This window comes from Cygnus atratus, chromosome 3 (genome assembly GCF_013377495.2).
Source record: "Cygnus atratus isolate AKBS03 ecotype Queensland, Australia chromosome 3, CAtr_DNAZoo_HiC_assembly, whole genome shotgun sequence".
Taxonomy (NCBI): domain Eukaryota; kingdom Metazoa; phylum Chordata; class Aves; order Anseriformes; family Anatidae; genus Cygnus; species Cygnus atratus.
Window position 1 is genome coordinate 1,186,533 of NC_066364.1, and position 17,653 is coordinate 1,204,185.

Consider the following 17,653-nt stretch of genomic DNA (forward strand, 5'->3'; position numbering starts at 1 on the left):
GACCTTAAAGCCCACCCCGTGCCACCCAGTGCCATGGGCACAACCCCAGCCCCAGCCCAGGCTGCCCCCAGCCCCATCCAGCCTGGCCTTGGGCACTGCCAGGGATGGGGCACCCCCAGCTCCTCGGGGCAGCCTGCAAAAGGAAAGGATTTCCTCCTAATGCCTCACCTAAACCTGCCCTCTCCGAGTTTAAAGCCATCACTCGTATGCCTCACTCGTTTAAAGCCTCGTCGTATCAGACAATTTCCTTCCTCAGTCACTGCTAAGCATGACACGGGCTGACACATGCTACACATGACACAGACGTGGCAAAAGACAGATGAAGACGAGAAGAAGCAATTCCCTGAGTCACAGCAGTTGGTGAGCCATCAAACCCCAGGCGCCACTGGCAGGAAGGCTGCGCCTTGCAGCGGGGCAGTGTGTGAAACCAGGGCACCCAGAAAGGGAAGGTGCAGAAACTGCAGAGCTCTGCAGAACCACGGGTGTGCAGGAGGAACAAAGCCAGGACAGGCAGAAAAGGGTAGAAAAGGGCCGGCTGCCTGTAAAACGGGGCTGGTTAGCACGCACTGTGGGGACAGGACAAAGGGCAACGACCACAAAATGGAGCCCGGGAAGTTCTGCACCAACGTGCGAAAGAATTTGTTGATGGTGTTAGCAAAGCTTTTTGGGAGCATTTAACAGTGAGGAAAGCGCTTCTGTGGTGAAGGAGCCTAGGAAAAGCTCACAGGAGATGGAGAGCTCTGGATGGAGCCCCGAGGAAAAAATAAGTGGGGAGGACAGGAATGCAAAAGCAAAGACAGGAAAAAATCTAAGCAGAAACCTTTGTGGAAAGCCCTCGCGGGAGGGGAGCAGAGGGGGCTTTCTGCTTCTAGCTTTAAGGCCTGGAGGCGGCAGGACGAGGCCACGGGCACTGCTGCACCGTGATACCGGGCTTTGTCATCTGCCAGCCGAGGAGCCCTGGGGCTGCTTGCAGGCTGGGACAGGCTGGGTGAGGCACCCGGCTCCAGGAAAAGGAGCAAAAATCGCTCCAGGGTACAAGGGTGTTGGCACTGCTGTGAGCGGGGGGGACGGTCACGGAAACGTGAACCATGCAGAGAGGAGCCGGGGCAAGAGGAAGCTGGCGGGGGGCCAAAGAGGTGGAGGGTGGCACGGGCAGGATTGGTGCAGCAACTTTCATTTCACCATTTTTGCGAGACGGCGACAGGAAGCCAAGGCATCAGGCTTTGGCTCGTGATTTTTTTGGGGGAGAAACGTTAGCTTTCCGATAGCTCTGTAGACAAGCCCGTGGCAGCTTCCTTCCTGTTCAAACACACCTAGATGTCGGAAGTTTTCACGGAGCACAGGTGAGAAAAGCTGCCTGCAGTGGGCAGGACCGCGTCCGTCCGTGGGCGCTGGCAGTGCGCTCCGTTGCCGCCTGGTGCCAGCGCCAGCTGGAGTTTATCTCAATTAGTCTGAGCGGCTGATTGGGGTTGCAATAGTCACGGAGGCTAACACTCGGGGTGAAGCAGGGGCTGTGGGTCGGTGCTGCCTGCCTGAGCACTGGCGGTAAGGGGAGGATGTGATAAATGACCTTGCTAGGACAGCTGGCTGCCTGCTGCGGGTTGCGCGTTCGCCTTGCCAGCTAGCGTGTGCGGGTTGATGATTAACCTGCCACAACACCGCAGACAAGCGCGTGGGGTGTCTTGGTTGAAATCCAGGGCGACCTCTGTACAAGCAAATCAGTAAGTGCCCTGTCTGGGCACTGCTTTTATTGCTCACAGCAGGATGCTGTGCCCAGGAATGGCGCGGGGCAGGAGGGCTTTGAGCAGGTCTGGCCAGACAGCAGCCCTGGGCGGTTTTAATCCAGCCATTTCTTAATTTCTGCGGTCCGATGGCAAGGAGGCAGCTTGGGAGTGTCTTTTGGGGTGGTGGCAGTGCTGCATGGCTCTCGTGCAGGGTGTGAGCAGGTGCTGGGCCAGCCCCGAGCTGTTCTTGCAGGGCATTGCAGATCAGGAAGCCGCACATGCCAGCACCAGCCACTACCCCAGGTCGTGCAAGGGCATGGGTGACGCGAAGCAGGCTGCAAAATTCATAATTATTTCCTTTTTATTTCCCCAGGTAGTTCTTGGAGTACAGAGGTGGTCGTAACCAGTTCAGTTTGCTCGTGGAAAGTAGGAGTGACGTGGCACCGAGGAAGAGTTTGGAGGAGATTGAAATGGCAGAGAGTCACGGTGAGCGGGTGTCCCTGTCCATCCCCTCCGCTCCTGCAGACAGGCTTCTGCTGCCCTTCCCTCCCCATTCCCAGCAGCTCACACCAATCTGGTTTGCTTTCGCTTGCTGAGCATAAAGCTTTCCGTCTTTAGCTAGATGCCAGGACCCAGGAAGCCACCGTTTCTCTTTAAAATGCATTCCTTGATCATCACAGGGGAGCAGGGCTGTGCAAAGGTGTCTTCACCCGAACATACGTTCATTTCGGGGACCTAGCTTTGTGGCACTGCTTCTTGCAAAACCTGAAACTTGATAGTAGAAAAAAAAAAAAAAAAAAAAGAAGGAGTCAGAAACAAACAATATACACAAAGATGAGTCACCCAGTTGTAGGCAGGAAGTGAAAATGTCCGCAAGGCTCCTGACACCATTCCTGCACAAAAATTACAAGTTGTTTTCACTCGCCTCCTGATTTTTACAAACGTAGGGCCAGTTCTGTAGCTTTTCTTTGCAGTGCAAAGTGTAAAGCCTCCTACCTGCCTGAAGTAGCTATCCAAACGAGGACACAGCTGTGGGTGACGAGTGCAGGGGAAGACAACCTGCATTACGTATGCTGTATATATGTAGGTGAGATGTGTCCTGTCCTCAGTGTTGTGATCTGGTCGTAGACAGGGATCATGCCAGCCCTGCTCTGCTCTTTCCTTAAACATCTAACACAAACAGCAGCCAGCAGCCGTTTGCCTCGCCAAAGGAATTTGGGGGCTACTGCATGGTTTGCTGTAGTGTCCCCACCCGGGCAAAGGCTGTCCTCGTGGTGTTGGGGGGAGAGATTCACATCCCTATTGGGGCTGTGCAGAGAAAGCCAGTTAGGAAAGGATGCTAGAGGGGAAGGATTTGGGTTCCCATGCGCAGACACCACATATGAAGATCTCCTCTGGCCGCCCTGGGAAGCCACGGGCAGCACTGGTGACCCCAGGCCATGGAGTTTTGGCAGCTGCTTGCCCTGGCACGGATGTCTGTGGCAGGGTACATGGTCACCACCCAGACCTTAGGGCTTGGGTTTATTCAGGTAATGATCAAGTGTCCAAACCCGCAGCTGGGTGATCTGACCTTCACCCCCACATGCCACAGCAACCCTAATTCAGGCTGTGAGGGCTGATTTCTCTCAATGTCAGGAGTAGATTAGGCTGTTTGCTGTGAGGCTTTTACACCAGGAGAGGCTGTGATAATAATAACGGTGATATCCTTTCAATGTGAAAAGGTGCAGAAAACAACAATGCAGCTGAGGTCACCCAGAAGCGACCGCGAATGCAGGATGCTTTCCAGCAGGAGGAAAGGGAGACTCTCAGGAAATGTGAGTATGGGAAGCCACCTGCCTGGTGGCATCAGAGCCATGCCTAAAACATAGCAAGGTCTGGAGAGGGACCAGAGCCCTGCCTGTGGTGGAAGGAGAGGGACAAGCAAGCTGCAGCTGCTCTGAGCATTGCCATGGAAGATCCACTCCCCAGACTCCAGTGGAGCAATTTTGGTGCTGCCCGAGGAGCCAGAGTACCCCATAGCGCTCCCCTCTGCCAGCAGCAATTCATTCTCATTGCTCCCTGGAAGAAAAGCACCTTGGCACTGGGTACCTTCCCCATCAAACTGTGTTCAGTAGAAATAATGCAAATTTTGTAAATAATCCCAGCTCCCAGGGGTGAAAGCCTCCTCCTGAGGCTCACCGTGGGCTGCTGGGGCTGCTTCCTTTGGAGACCTACCTCCTGCTCCTACACGCTTGCTGCAGCCTGACCGTGCAACGCCTCTCCCTTCCAGACGAGAAGATGGAGGACAGGGTCAGAAAAATCCTGACCACCTCGTGTGAGAAGATAACCCACCTCTTTTTTATGAAGGACATGCCTGGGCACCTGGCCTATCTCCGGTGAGTATGCGGCCAGAGTGACCCCGCCAACCTTGCTTTCCCCTGGGCAATGTGCCACGTTCGTCCCCCAGGCTCAGCTGTGCTCCGGGGGTTTGGTGGGCACCAGCTCCTAGGCAGAAAATTAAAACTGGGAATTGCCACCAGAATCACTCTGGAGGGTCGAAGCAGGTTTTGCTGTGACAGCTTCCTGCTGTAAGAAAGATTAACTAACTATCCTTGCTGGCATTCCTTGGAGGGGTCAGGGAGGCATCAGGGCTGAGCTCCGGAGCTGCTCCCACTTAGGCACGGGCTCCCCAGGGCTTGGGGCAGGCAAATGAGGGACGGGTAGGGATGGTGGAGAGCACGGTTTGTGCTTTAGGAACAAGTCCTTTGGGTGGAGATATTGCATCTAGCAAGGCGAAAACTCCCCTGAAATTTGAATCTGCTGTGGTGGAATCCACATTTTTCCCGTGCCTGTTCTAGGGACCGCATCACGACCCTCAACTCCAAGCTTGCCTTCGACCCCATCCGCGTTGGGCTCTTTGGAAGCAGCGGCGCGGGGAAGAGCACTCTGCTCAACGCCATCCTCCACAAGCGCTTCTTCCTCCCGGTGTCAGGGACACGCGCGTGCACCTCCTGCCAGGTTCAGATCAGCACCTGCAGGAGCAAACAGTACAAAGCCAATATTTTTCTCCTCTCCAACGAGGTAAGGCTGGGGCTCTGCAGTGGAAGGGGCTTTTTTTGCAGCTTCTCAGCACTGCTGGGTCACCTTCGTGCACTGAGACGCTGAAACGTGCACTGCACCCAGGGTGCTGGTGGGCAGTGCTGAACCTTGGTCACTGAATCCAAGCATGGTTGAAGCTGGGTGCCCCTGTCCCACCCCCCTGCCCCAGCAGGGTGCCCAGCCCCACGTCCCCGGGCTCGGGGAGCTCTCCAAGGAGCAGCCTCCGGCCCCTCTCAGGGCAGCCTGTGGATCTTGTGGATCTGCAGGAGGTTCCTGCAGCCCATGTTATGGTCTGTCTGGGGAAACCCAAGGGAAGACCAGGGAAAGCAGTAGGTTTCTCCTCTCTGCTCCTTCCTGGAGTGAAGGTCTCTGGCCACTCTTGTGCTTGGGAGCCCCTGTGCTGCTGCTTCCCACTGCTGGTCACAACTGCAGCCGCTCCTGCCCCAGCAAGCTGCTGAATAACGTGCTCCTTGCTCCACCGTGGCAGGAATGGGTGGATGAGGTGAAGAGCCTGTTCACGCTCCTGGAGATGGAGAGAGAGGATGGTGAGAATGACAGCGATGCAGAACACGCCGTTAGAGTGCTGCGGGCTGTCTACGGGGAAGGAGCAGAGAACAGGAATTATGAAGATCTGATGAAAGCCAAGCCTGCCATCACTATTCCCTCCTCCAGAGTTATTACTCTGACAACGACAGAGGTGAGAACATGGGTGTTTTCCAGGACTGTCCAGCCCTCTTCCTGCTGCAGCTGCAGCCACAGCGCTGCACAAACCTCCTTGGAAGCACCCAGAGCTTTGCCCCGGTGCTGGGGCCATTGCTTGCAGAGGAAAGTGGTTGCTTGCACACATCTACTCGCAGAGAGTCTCTGCCAGGCATCGCTTGCCACTGTGCTATGCTGAGGCATCGTGGTCGGTGTGTTTATTTACCACGGTACTTCTCAGTGCACACACGACGCTTCATTGCCAGTGCGTCCCTTGTGCAGCTTGTTGCACTGTTTTGGCGGTTTGCCCTTTTTCAGGCTGCTTGGAGGTTTTATTTCTGTATAGAATCATGGAATCACCTAGGTTGGAAGAGACCTTCAAGGTCACCAAGTCCAACCATCCACCTGACCTACCAAGTCCCATCACTGAGCCATGTCCCTTAGTGCCACGGCCATGCATCTCTTAAAGAACTCCAGGAATGCAGACTCCACCACACTCTCCATGAAGAAATTCTGCCTAATATCCTAATCTAAACCTCCCCCGGCACAATTTGAGACCGTTAATGGAGGGCGAACGTTAATTTGCTTATGGTGTTCCAGGCAGAAGCTCTCTCCCAGGAACTGGACCCGTACATCCGCAACCAGGAGGGGCTCGAGGTGGAGGACGCCACCTTCCGCAACGAGAAGATGCGGCTCTGGCCCCTCATCAAGTACGTGCAAGTGACCCTTCCCGCGTCTGACTTCGTGCCTGAAGGTGTCATCTTTGTGGACATCCCGGGGATGGGCGATTCCAACAAGAAGAGGGATGAAATGTGGAAAGAGGTGACTGGCAGGTGGGACCAGTGCAGGGGGGTGGGAAGCCCTCTGGTCTTGTCACAAGGGAGGCTGCAAAAAAACCAGGGGTTGGTGGCAAGGGAAAGAAGCCACAGCTGAGCAGGCAGTGGCTGTGTGCTCCCTCTGTAGCAGTGGGATGCCCCAAGCTCTCCTGCAGTGTACCAGCAGAGCCATGGGACGTCCAAGCTCAGGCAGCCCCCCCAGGGCCAGGTCTGCAACCACCATCCCAGCACGGGCACTGATGCAGCGCTTTCAGGCCTCAGCTCCTGGTTCGGTGTCCTCGGTGCTTCCGTGTCTCACCTGACTCTTCTCCTCTCTTTCCCCCCAGAGCATCCAGGAGTGCACATCCATTTGGGTCGTTGCTGATGTTGAACGCGTTTTTGGGGCCAGCACACATGAAAACATGCTGAAAGAGGCGATTACAGCTTGCATGATTGGCAAGTGCAGCGATATCACCTTTGTGGTCACCAAGTTGGATAAGATTAACGTGGATGAGTACCTGAGGTAAAGAACAGCTCCATCCTTTTGTCAGGGTGGCAGAGAAGCCTTTGTGCCTCCATCAGAGCAGGCTGGATGCTATTTACCCATGGCACTTCCAGGTCTCATTCATAGCGTGTCCTACCCACCCTGCATATGGAAAACGGCATTCCACGTAACAAATCATTCCCACTGATATTTTCATTATTTTTCCTATGCATTCAAGAACCTTAGCACCCAGAGCTCTTTACAGCACAACCCCATCACCATGCCTGCCTTTCCCAGGCTCATTTTGCCCCTTTGCTCTTCTGCCTCAGCTCCATGCTCGGCGCTGCCCCATTCCCTCTGCTTTTATTGCTGTCTTTCTGATCAAGGCACATCATCTGCTTCCTTTGGCATTTGTGCTGATGTCTCCCTGCCCAAAAGGTCTGGGGGATTTGCCCTTTCCTTCCGCCTGCGTTAGGCTGTTGGGGATCCCAGCACATCTGTAATTCAGAGGAGTCTGAAGGTACTGCCTTGTTCTGTAACAGCCCAAATTAAAGGATTAGAGCTCTTAAGCACTGGCGTGTCCCTGGGTCTGTTGTAAGCCAAGAAACCCGGTGATGTCGATGTCATTATGGGCTGTCATTTTGCTGCCAGCTGTGCTGCGTGCTCTCCCTGAAGGACATGCTTTAGGGTTCAGCTTTGCCATACCTACTTAAAGTCTTTTTTTCTCTTCTTTTCATTTCCCAGGAACCATCCCAGTGCACCGGTAAGTACCTGCTGGCTGCTTTCAGTGGCCAAAAACCAAATTCCTTTTCTGATTGCATATTCCAACTGGTGGGGCCAGTGCACAGGCTCCACCAGCATCCCGCAGGCTTGCTAGCAGCTTTGCCTCTGTGCAGGTGAAGTTTGGTGGTTTGGGGAATATTCTCATAACACTCTCTATCATTTGCCATCTAGGAGGATCTAAGAACGCGCGATGCCATTTTGGAGACGAAACAAGACCTGAAAACAAAAAAGACCAGAGCAATAAGGGACAGGATGCAGGTAGAGTACACCTTTTTTATTTTGGTAACAAATGCATCTGTTACAGTACTAATGTTTGTGCATGTGTCTTTTCCCATGCAGTGTATTTGCCTCCTTTTCTCTCCATTTGCCATGAAAACAGAAATGGCAACATCTAACTTTCTAATCTAGGTAATATCTTGTGGCCAGGTTTATCAAATTATTGGGCACCTGGAAGAGAGGTGCTGGCCTGTGGCAGCTGCACCAGTGATCCTCTGTCTGCTGTTATGAGCCCCTTCTGTCACTGACTAGCTTTAAATGCAGATGTGGGCTGCGTGTCTCCTCCTTCCTGCCCAATCTATCCGTGGATGTGGCTTGCACCAGCACCCTTGTTCTTGGTTGCACCAGTACAATGCACCAGTACAAACACAGAGAGGTCTGAGGCAATTACATAGGCTCCTGCATCAGGGTTTGTCTGCATGAGAAGGCTGGCCCGTGACAGCACAACAGCCTTTAAAACATCATTCAGCAGGGCCTTTGACACGGTCTCCCACAGTATTCTCCTGGAGAAGCTGGCAGCCCATGGCCTGGACAGGTACACTTTTTGCTGGGATAAAAACTGGCTGGATGGCCAGGCCCAGAGAGCGGTGATGAACGGAGTGAAACCCAGCTGGCGACCGGTCACCAGTGGTGTTCCCTGGGGGTCAGTGTTGGGGCCCATCGTCTTTAATATCTTTAATGATGACTTGGATGAGGGAATTGAGTGCACCCTCAGTAAGTTTGCAGATGACACCAAGCTGGGGGGAAGTGTGGATCTGCCAGAGGGTAGGAAGGCCCTGCAGAGGGACCTGGACAGGTTGGGTCGATGGGCAGAGGTCCGTGGGATGAGGTTCAACATGGCTCAGTGCTGGGTCCTGCACTTTGGCCACAACAACCCCACACAGAGCTACAGGCCTGGGGCAGAGTGGCTGGAAGCTATGCAGAGGAAAAGGATCTGGGGGTGTTGGTTGATACTTGCCTGAACATGAGGTGGCCAGGTGGCCAAGAAGGCCAACGGCATCCTGGCTTGTGTCAGGAGTAGTGCAGCCAGCAGGACCAGGGAGGTGATCGTCCCCCTGTGCTCTGCTCTGCTGAGGCCGCACATCGAATGCTGTGCTCAGTTTTGGGCCCCTCACTACAAGAAAGATATCGAGGCCCTGGAGCATGTCCAGAGAAGGGCCACGAAGCTGGTGAAGGGCCTGGGACACAAGTCCTGTGAGAGGCGGCTGAGGGAACTGGGGGTGTTTGGTCTGGAGCAGAGGCGGCTCAGGGGAGACCTTATCGCTCTCTGCAACTACCTGAAAGGAAGGTGTGGGGAGCTGGGGGTTGGCCTCTTCTCACAGGTAACCAGTGATAGGACCAGAGGGAATGGCCTCACGTTGTGCCAGGGGAGGTTCAGGTTGGAAATGAGGAGACATTTCTGCTCAGAAAGAGCAGTCAGGTGTTGGGACGGGTTGCCCAGGGAGGTGGTGGCGTCACCGTCCCTGGGGGTGTTCAAGGAGCGGTTGGATGTGGAGCCAATGCAGGTACTGCTGCATCCTGGTTTGCCCACAGCACAAACATTCCTGTAGCCTTCCCTTCCCCACACGACAAAACCCAGGCAGACAGGTCCATAGAGGGAAGTCGAGAACAGAAGGTACAGGGCCCTGCACTGCTTCAGGCACCTGTTCCACGCTCATGTTGCACACTCATGTGTTTCAGAAGAGACTGCCCAGCGACACAGAGGTGCTGCAGAAGTCAGACCTGGTGTTCACCGTCAGTGCCAAGGAGTACTGGAACCCCACGGTCCTCACGGAGGAGGAGACAGGTGAAGAGCGGGCTGTGTGTTTGCTGCAAGTCCTGCTGCCTGTGCACCGATTTCCATTCGTGGTGGGAAAGCAATAAAGGTTGCCTTTACATTCTCTTTCAGAAATCTCCAGACTAAGGGACCAAATCAGGAAGCTCTACCTGAACATGAAGAGAAATCAGCTGCAAGAGCACATGCAGGAAATCCTTGTCATCTTCTCCCTGGTGGACGTTTACCACGCCGTGCAGCTCAGCCCGGTATGTGTGGCTGCGACCCCTGCATGCTGCCACCATCCCATTCCTTCTGTGGCTGTGGGGCCAGGTAGCTCATCCTTCTCAGGAAACAAATGCAAATCTACCCTTGCTATCCTGAAGTGACCTAAATAGAGGTTTGCTGCCTGCATGGAGAAATTCAGCAATGCCAGGAGGAGAGGAGCATCCCTGGGATGCCTTTTGCCTGGTTCACCCAGCTGTGAAGCTGCGCCAAGGCCAAGGCCTGCATCCAAACCCATTTTCTGATTAGCTGCTTGGCTCTCTTTGGGGAGAATGAAAAAGCAAGAAAGCTGCAGAGGTTCAGCAAGCTTTGCCAGCCCTGTAGTCCTGTTGCCTGCTATCACCTCATCTTCCTCATCTTCTTGGCCCTCTCACCAAGTGGTGCCAGTGAGAGGCAGGCTCTAGCTTCCCCCTCAGTGGTCTTGGTTTAGATTTGAGCTGCTCAGGATGCTCCAGTGAGGACAGTTCTGGAGTGTGCTGACCTTGCACTCAGCAGCTGTGTCAAGGCTTGTGCTGTCCCACTTTTCCAGGGTCCAACCCCGCAGCAGGATGGGCTTAACACGTTTGTGTCAACGAAGATCCAGGAGCTGAAGAGGATGGCTCAGAGCATTTTTGACCTGATGGATTTACCTCTTATCAAGGGGGTGAAGTCTGCCAAAAGCTCATACAAGAAGAAAATTGAAAAGATCTTTGCGGTGAGTGGTGCAGGTCTGCCCCATGCTCTGAGGCTGGATAGGATTATTTCATTTTCTGTCTTGCAATTTCCATCACCATCAGCTGAGTTTCTCTCACTCATTAATCACTGACAGATGCTTTGAGGTCTGCGGGTAAGAGACAGGGTAAGTTCTTGCTGCTACTCAGTGTTACTTTGGCTTAGAAATGAGAGCTCGAGTCGAGGGAAAAAAACACAGACATGTTGAAGAGATGCTGTGCCTAAAGCAGGTGGAGAAACGCCTGCCCAAGTTGCTCTGTGCTGTGAGGAATGGCCAGGTCTTGGGAAGCGCACTGGGTAGGGATGGTGGCGAGTAGGCTATGCCATGGGCCAGCTCCCCAGAGCCCACGGCGTCCTCCTGCCAAGCAGCAAGTCCCTCTGGGACTGGTTCCTCAGCAGGACTCCTGGACAGAGAGTCGGGCTATTACAATTCTGGGACAGAGTCCCAGGAAGCACATTATGCCCCTACAGCTGCATACTCATCCTGCAGAGACCTTTTTTCGTTGATACAGGGGGGACACTAAGTGATGGTGTGTTTCTAAACAGTTGAAATGAGCATCTTCCAGGCTTAGACCACAACCTAGTTTTGCCATCTTTAGAGCTATCCACCCTGAGCAAACGTAGGCACACTGCAGGAGGCACCAAAGGTTAAAACAGGACATCATTTAATTCCTGCTTTTCTCTCACTGTGGCATTCGCTACCAGTAGTTTAGGCAGCTCTGCAATTACACGTGAAGGACTTGGCCCTGGGAGCAGCGCTGCTGCTGGTGGCTCTGCTCACACTAGCTGTGTTCCTCCTTCTGCAGATAGGTGAAAAGTCCAAAGGCTTCCACAGGACCCTGAAAGCTGTGTGCAGGAGGAACGGGGTGTACGTGTCCCGCGTCTTTCATCGTGTAGACATCAACAGCTGCCTGGCTGAGCCTATCTACGCAGAAATTGATATTATGTTTGCAAACATATTCAGGTGAGAGCAGTGGGCAAGCAGGAACCAAGCCACATTTTCTTGGAAACTCCAAGAAAAGAGTTCTCCTGGAAAGCCATCTGCAGGCAACCTTGTCTGGGAAGCACTCGGGTCTTTATCTCTTCCTCACTCAAAAAGCTAAGCTAGCATTACGTTGTCTACTCACTGAGGCAAGCTAAAAATGTCCAACTGCAATTCTTTTACTTAGGCAAAGCTTCTAATTGACTTAGGTGTCTCAGCAACTTCCACATCTCTCTCCCAGTCGCTACTGATCTTCCCCTACTGATCTTGGGTAGACCTGTGTGGAGGCAGGAATTGGACTCGATAATCCTTGTGGGTCCCTCCCAACTGGGGATATTTTATGATTCCATGATTCCCCCCAGCCCCCAGCCTCTGTTTGCCTGAAATCCGGACTGATGTACCACATTAACTATGTAATATAGAAATTACAGTGGCATTTGCAGCTCCATCCTTTTCTGCTCCATGTTTTACATGGGTTCAGGCATAATAATAAAAAAAAAATGAATACCTTTTTATTTACCAGTCCCCAAAGAGGAGGGAGCCAGCCAGATAGCCCAGGCAGCGAGGACATCTCTGCGGTGGAGTTGGAAGCTGTGTGTCTTCTGATAAGAGAAGCTTACCTTGGTTGGCAATGTGCAGAGAATAAGGGAGGCGGGGGAAGCCCACAGGGGTCTAACAGTTTTTGGGTCTCATCCACGCAGAAAACAGAGGCTCACGAGGACCAGTCTGCAGGCTGCCATCAATGAGTTCAGCACGGAGGTAAAAGGCAGATTCATGACGTTTGCGAAGGACACGAATATGAATGAGTCCAAGCTCAAATTCCTCACACAAGAGGTGAGTGTGAAACGGGGGAAGCCCAGTGAGATATCCCTGTGTACCTGGCACAGCCCTGGGAGTGGGCACCAGCCCCTTGGCAGGAGCTCAGGGGCTGCAGCATGCGGAAAAGTCTGACATGCATCATGTAAGCAGCTTTGGCTGGAGGTCTGGTACAACCTCTGATGACCAGTAGTTGCTATTCAGCATCGGGTGCAGCAGGATTGTTTTTAATGCTGAGCCACAGACAGCTCACACTTTGTCCTTGGGGTATCATTAGATGGTTTGGTGGATGCTCTGCTAGAAGGTTGTAAATGAGAACTCCAGGTGACCAGACACAACGGATCTGGTCCGTGTAAGGGTTGGGGCGAACCCTGGTGTGCTCCACCTGCTCCTCACCTCGGAGCATTTATTTGTTCTGCTGGTGAATGGGGGTTTGGAGGTGCTGGTAAATGCTCTGCGCTAATTCCTGCAGACCAACATCATCATGAGAGCTCTCGAAAGAGAAATTCTTTTGAAAAAGAAGACTATCTATGAGTCCCTTGTGTTGTCCATCCAAAGCACCTTAACGCCTTATTACAAAGGTAAGACTGGTTTTCCAGCTAATTCTGTAGCTGACGCTGTGAATTCGTTGTCTGGCCCTGGGACACATTTTCCCAGCTTGTGTGTGGAGTCTACAGAAGCCTTTGTTCTCACTGGCTGAAGGAGGCTGTATAAATTTGTGCCTTCGAGTGATGCATTCAGCAAGTCACAGTCTTCTTACTAGGGAAGAAAACATTTGAGTTCCAAACCCTCCTGCATAAATTCCTTGTATTTTTGATGCCATTGCTGCCTCCTGTGATGGGACCCACCACACTTTTCTTGTGGATCAAATGGAATTTTTTAGGATGGCAAAAGCAGCTTAGGAAGAGGGGAACTAGGAGGTAGAAGTCTGCCAGCAGCAGGTTCGTGGGCAGCGTGGCCTCAGTGTGAGCTTTGCACCCAAAGACCACCCCAGCTCGTCTGCCCACACATGCTGCGGACTCCTGACAGCAGTCTGATGTTTCCCACCTTTGCCCAACAGAGGCTGATAAGATAAGTGGGAAGGATACGTACAAGCAGTTAAAAAGCATGCTGACACAGAGCATCGAGCTGGAGGTACGGCAGGCGATGTTCGAAAAAGCGAAGGAGAAGATGATGAGCCAGTTCCAGGATCTGACGGTGAGTCACACTGCAAAAATTGTTGTTGGAACTGCAAAAACTGTTGTTGGAAATCCAGGCTGGGTTAGCAGAGACTGTGACAGACAGCTAAAGGCTGGACGAGGCGCTCCCGCCCTCCACGCAAACCGGTGGTCGCTGCAGAGCGCTTGTGATGCTCTGGGAGATTTTATGGATCCTGTGGGATGTCGTTACTGTTTGAGGCGAGATGCAGGTTGTTCTGCAACGTTACCAATGTGACGGCTGTCAGAAATTCTGGTGAAAAAATCTTTATCAACTTCAGCTGCCCGGACTTGCTCCAGTCTGACTTTTGCAGTGGCTCAGTATAGCACTTCAAGTCTCTTTCTGTCCCGAGAAACAAAAACATCAAACTGGATTTTGGTTTGGCTTAATTTCCCTGGTTGTCCCCAGAACCAGCTTTGGCCTCTTAGTAAGCAACAATTTTAGTTTATTAGGCGGGGATTTCCTACTTTGGTCCCTTCGACTCCAGATTTCTGACCTCCTATGAACTCTCCTCTACCTCATCCCAGGCCACTCAGACTCATTCATGTGTGTTGAAACCTGATGGATTCGAGCCACGGTCATACACGCCAAGGTTCATCACAGTTATCTGAGGGAAGCTCCTTTCTGCTGGCCAAAGATCTGGCACGCTGGCTTGACCAGACACAATGGGCAACTAGGGCGGGTGGGGGCTCCCCTCCTCGACTCCTCAGCTGCCTTGGGTATTGCAAAAGGTCAGGTTCATGCTTCCCCAGCAAGTTTCTTGGGAATGCCAATGCCAAGGCTGCCATCACTGGCGTCACAGCCTTGGCCATCCCAGCAGATAACAGTGCACAATGGCAGCTCCTGGAGCTCGAGGGCTTCAGAGCGCAGTGCTGCAGCAGACTTTGTGTAAGGAGGCCTCCAGCACAGCTTCTCTCCGCAAACGACATCAGAGTGATGCTGTCGTCCTCTCTGATTGCAGGAGCAGATGACCACGAAGCTGAGCAAGGACTTCCTCGACATGCTCAGCGTCATCTTCAGCCAGTGTGACACACCGGTCAGCACGCTGCCGGGTACGCTCTGAGCTCTCCTCTCCGGGACGTGTCTGGTGGGTGGGTGGGAGGGGGCTTGGGGCCAGATTTGGGGTGAATAAAACAGCTGGGGTGTCCTAAAACAGCTGGGGTCTGTAGCTCCTGAGCGTACTTGCATATTTGCATTCATTTATACTTTTGTACATTTGTATCGTTTTATTATCATTCTGTTCAAAAAAAGGCCAACAAAGTCTGTTTCTTTTTGCTTTTCTCCTTGCAGTTCTTCAGGAAGAATGCCAAGAAATCCTGGATTTGCTGAAAAACTTGTGACAGCCTGGCTGACCAAAAAGGCCGGCAAGAAGAGGCTTTCTTTACATTTTTAGCAATTTTTTTTTTTTGGCTTTTATGTTTCATTGCTTTTAACCAGCCAGTTCAGTGCTTTGCTATGGTGGCCAGCTTGAAGTAGAAATTTTAAAGGTGCCAGGGGTTAGACTGAGCACCTTGAACACAGGCTCATAAGGACCCAGAATGGAGTGGGTCCCTTGTGGGTCCCGTGTCACATCCCTTGTGCAGGGGCTTTTCCCCTTGCTGGCCTTTTCCAGTGAGCACTGGAGGTGCAACCATGAGACCTCGGTTGCTTTCTTGAACATGTTTCAGGAAATAGGACAACAGATGGTGAGTTTAATCGCATTTGTACAAAAATTTAATAGTTTATGTGTAGTTTTTATACTCTTTTCATAAAGGTAAATCCCTTTCTTCTATGCATATCAGTTCTCAAGTATAAGCCAGCAGGGTAAGACACCTATGTCTGAGTTAAAGCCAGAGCCATCCACAGAGAAATTGGTTGTGTCACATATAAACAGCAAAAGCCACAAAAGTGCAACTCTGCTGGAAATTCTTTACCTGAAATCTAATAAAATACGAACCTTTTTGGGTTATGTGTGACTGATACTTCTTCAAAACGCAAAAGAAGCAATCAGGCTGCTTGGTTGGGTGCTTTATGTCCAGAAGAAACCTCAGAAGTACTCTATAGAAATTGTCTTTCTTTGCTGCAGCTGCAGTTTCGTCCCCATCTTGCATCTCCCCAGAGAGCGATGGCAGTGGGCGCACAGCTTGCCCCGCTCTGTACGGCCCACACCAGTCCTGAGGACAACAGTTGTTTGCTATCAGGTCAGCATTTCCCTTTGGTCCTCCGTGCCTCAGTTTCCCCGTGCGTGCTTCTGGGCGGCAACAGCTCCTGCAGGCCGTGGGCTGAGCACTCTGCCCTGCTGCGCTCCGTGGGGTGGCTGCGAAGGGACGGCAAAGTGGGGACCCCTGCAGCTCCGTGCCCCGAGGCAGGGCACAGTGGCACAGCACACAGCGCGTGGCACGGCCGGAGTGTGTGGCAGGGCCCTAGCGCAGCGCCATAGTGCACGGCAGTGCCATTGCATGTGGTGCTGCTGTAACACCTGGCAGTGCCATAGCGCGGTGCCATAACGCATGGCAGTGCCATAAAACATGACAGTGCCATTGCACGTGGTAGCGCCCTTACACACAGCAGTGCCATAGCGCATGGCAGTGCCACAGCGTGTGTGTGGCAGTGCCACAGCACACGGCAGTGTCATAGCACAGTGCCTTAGTGCCCAGCAGAGCCACAGCACCAGGTAGTGCCATGGCACCTGGTGGTGCCATAGTGCATGGCAGTGCCATAGTGCACGGCAGCGCCAAAGCACTTGGCAATGCCATAGCATGGGGCAGTGCCACAGCCCGGAGCAGTGCCATAGCACAGTGCCATAGCCCAGGACAGTGCCATAGCACAGTGCCACAGCCCAGAACAGTGCCACAGCACAGTGCCATAGCCCGGAGCAGTGCCACAGCACAGTGTCATAGCCCGGAGCAGTGCCACAGCACAGTGCCATAGCCCAGGACAGTGCCATAGCACAGTGCCACAGCCCGGAGCAGTGCCATAGCACAGTGCCATAGCCTGGAGCAGTGCCACAGCACAGTGCCATAGCCCAGGACAGTGCCATAGCACAGTGCCATAGCCTGGAGCAGTGCCATAGCACAGTGCCATAGCCCAGGACAGTGCCATAGCACAGTGCCATAGCCTGGAGCAGTGCCACAGCACAGTGCCATAGCCCAGGACAGTGCCATAGCACAGTGCCACAGCCCGGAGCAGTGCCATAGCACAGTGCCATAGCCTGGAGCAGTGCCACAGCACAGTGCCATAGCCCAGGACAGTGCCATAGCACAGTGCCACAGCCCGGAGCAGTGCCACAGCACAGTGCCATAGCCTGGAGCAGTGTCACAGCACAGTGCCACAGCCCGGAGCAGTGCCATAGCACAGTGCCATAGCCCGGAGCAGTGCCACAGCACAGTGCCACAGCCCGGAGCAGTGCCATAGCACAGTGCCACAGCCCGGAGCAGTGCCATAGCACAGTGCCATGGCCTGGAGCAGTGCCACAGCACAGTGCCATAGCCCGGAGCAGTGCCATAGCACAGTGCCATAGCCTGGAGCAGTGCCACAGCACAGTGCCATAGCCTGGAGCAGTGTCACAGCACAGTGCCATAGCCTGGAGCAGTGTCACAGCACGGTGCCACAGCAGAGGGCAGTGCCATAGCACAGTGCCATAGCCTGGAGCAGTGTCACAGCACAGTGCCATAGCCCAGGACAGTGCCATAGCACAGTGCCACAACCCGGAGCAGTGCCACAGCACAGTGCCACAGCCCGGAGCAGTGCCATAGCACAGTGCCATAGCGCAGAGCAGTGCCACAGCACAGTGCCACAACCCGGAGCAGTGCCACAGCCCGGAGCAGCTCCGCAGCCCCCAGCCGCGCCCCGCCAAGGTTCTGCCTGCCCCCAGCCCTCCCAGCCCTGCCTTCCCCCCCCCCCCCCCAGCCCGTCCCGGTCTCCCCCGCCCCGGGGCGGGGACGGCCCCGCGGGGGCGTGCGGAGCCCGGCGCCCCCCCTCCCGCCCCCTCGCCTACAAAAAGCTCCCGGCCCCGCTGCTCCGGCTTCAGCTCCGCCGCTTCCCGCAGCCGCCCGCCGGCTGCAGCCGCTG

General features: G+C 53.8%; 1 protein-coding gene across 1 annotated transcript; it reads left to right on the plus strand.

Annotated features, from left to right (window-relative positions):
* Positions 1-1,905: 1,905 nt before the first annotated feature.
* LOC118259079 (nuclear GTPase SLIP-GC-like) lies at positions 1,906-15,163 on the plus strand. Its single transcript, XM_035568344.2, has 18 exons — positions 1,906-2,210; positions 3,446-3,538; positions 3,994-4,099; positions 4,562-4,784; positions 5,290-5,499; positions 6,102-6,323; positions 6,664-6,839; positions 7,545-7,563; positions 7,755-7,841; positions 9,540-9,645; positions 9,748-9,881; positions 10,427-10,591; positions 11,415-11,572; positions 12,292-12,424; positions 12,879-12,987; positions 13,467-13,603; positions 14,565-14,655; positions 14,894-15,163. Exons 1-18 carry the CDS (start codon positions 2,195-2,197, stop codon positions 14,941-14,943), a joined length of 2,235 nt encoding a protein of 744 aa, XP_035424237.1. The 5' UTR covers positions 1,906-2,194; the 3' UTR covers positions 14,944-15,163.
* Positions 15,164-17,653: the final 2,490 nt, after the last annotated feature.

Excerpts from the sequence above, each read along its gene's own strand:
- LOC118259079 (XM_035568344.2), top strand. Across the intron at positions 6,324-6,663 it reads GGGATGAAATGTGGAAAGAG|AGCATCCAGGAGTGCACATC; the intron begins GTGACTGGCAGG and ends CTTTCCCCCCAG. Across the intron at positions 9,646-9,747 it reads CCTCACGGAGGAGGAGACAG|AAATCTCCAGACTAAGGGAC; the intron begins GTGAAGAGCGGG and ends ATTCTCTTTCAG.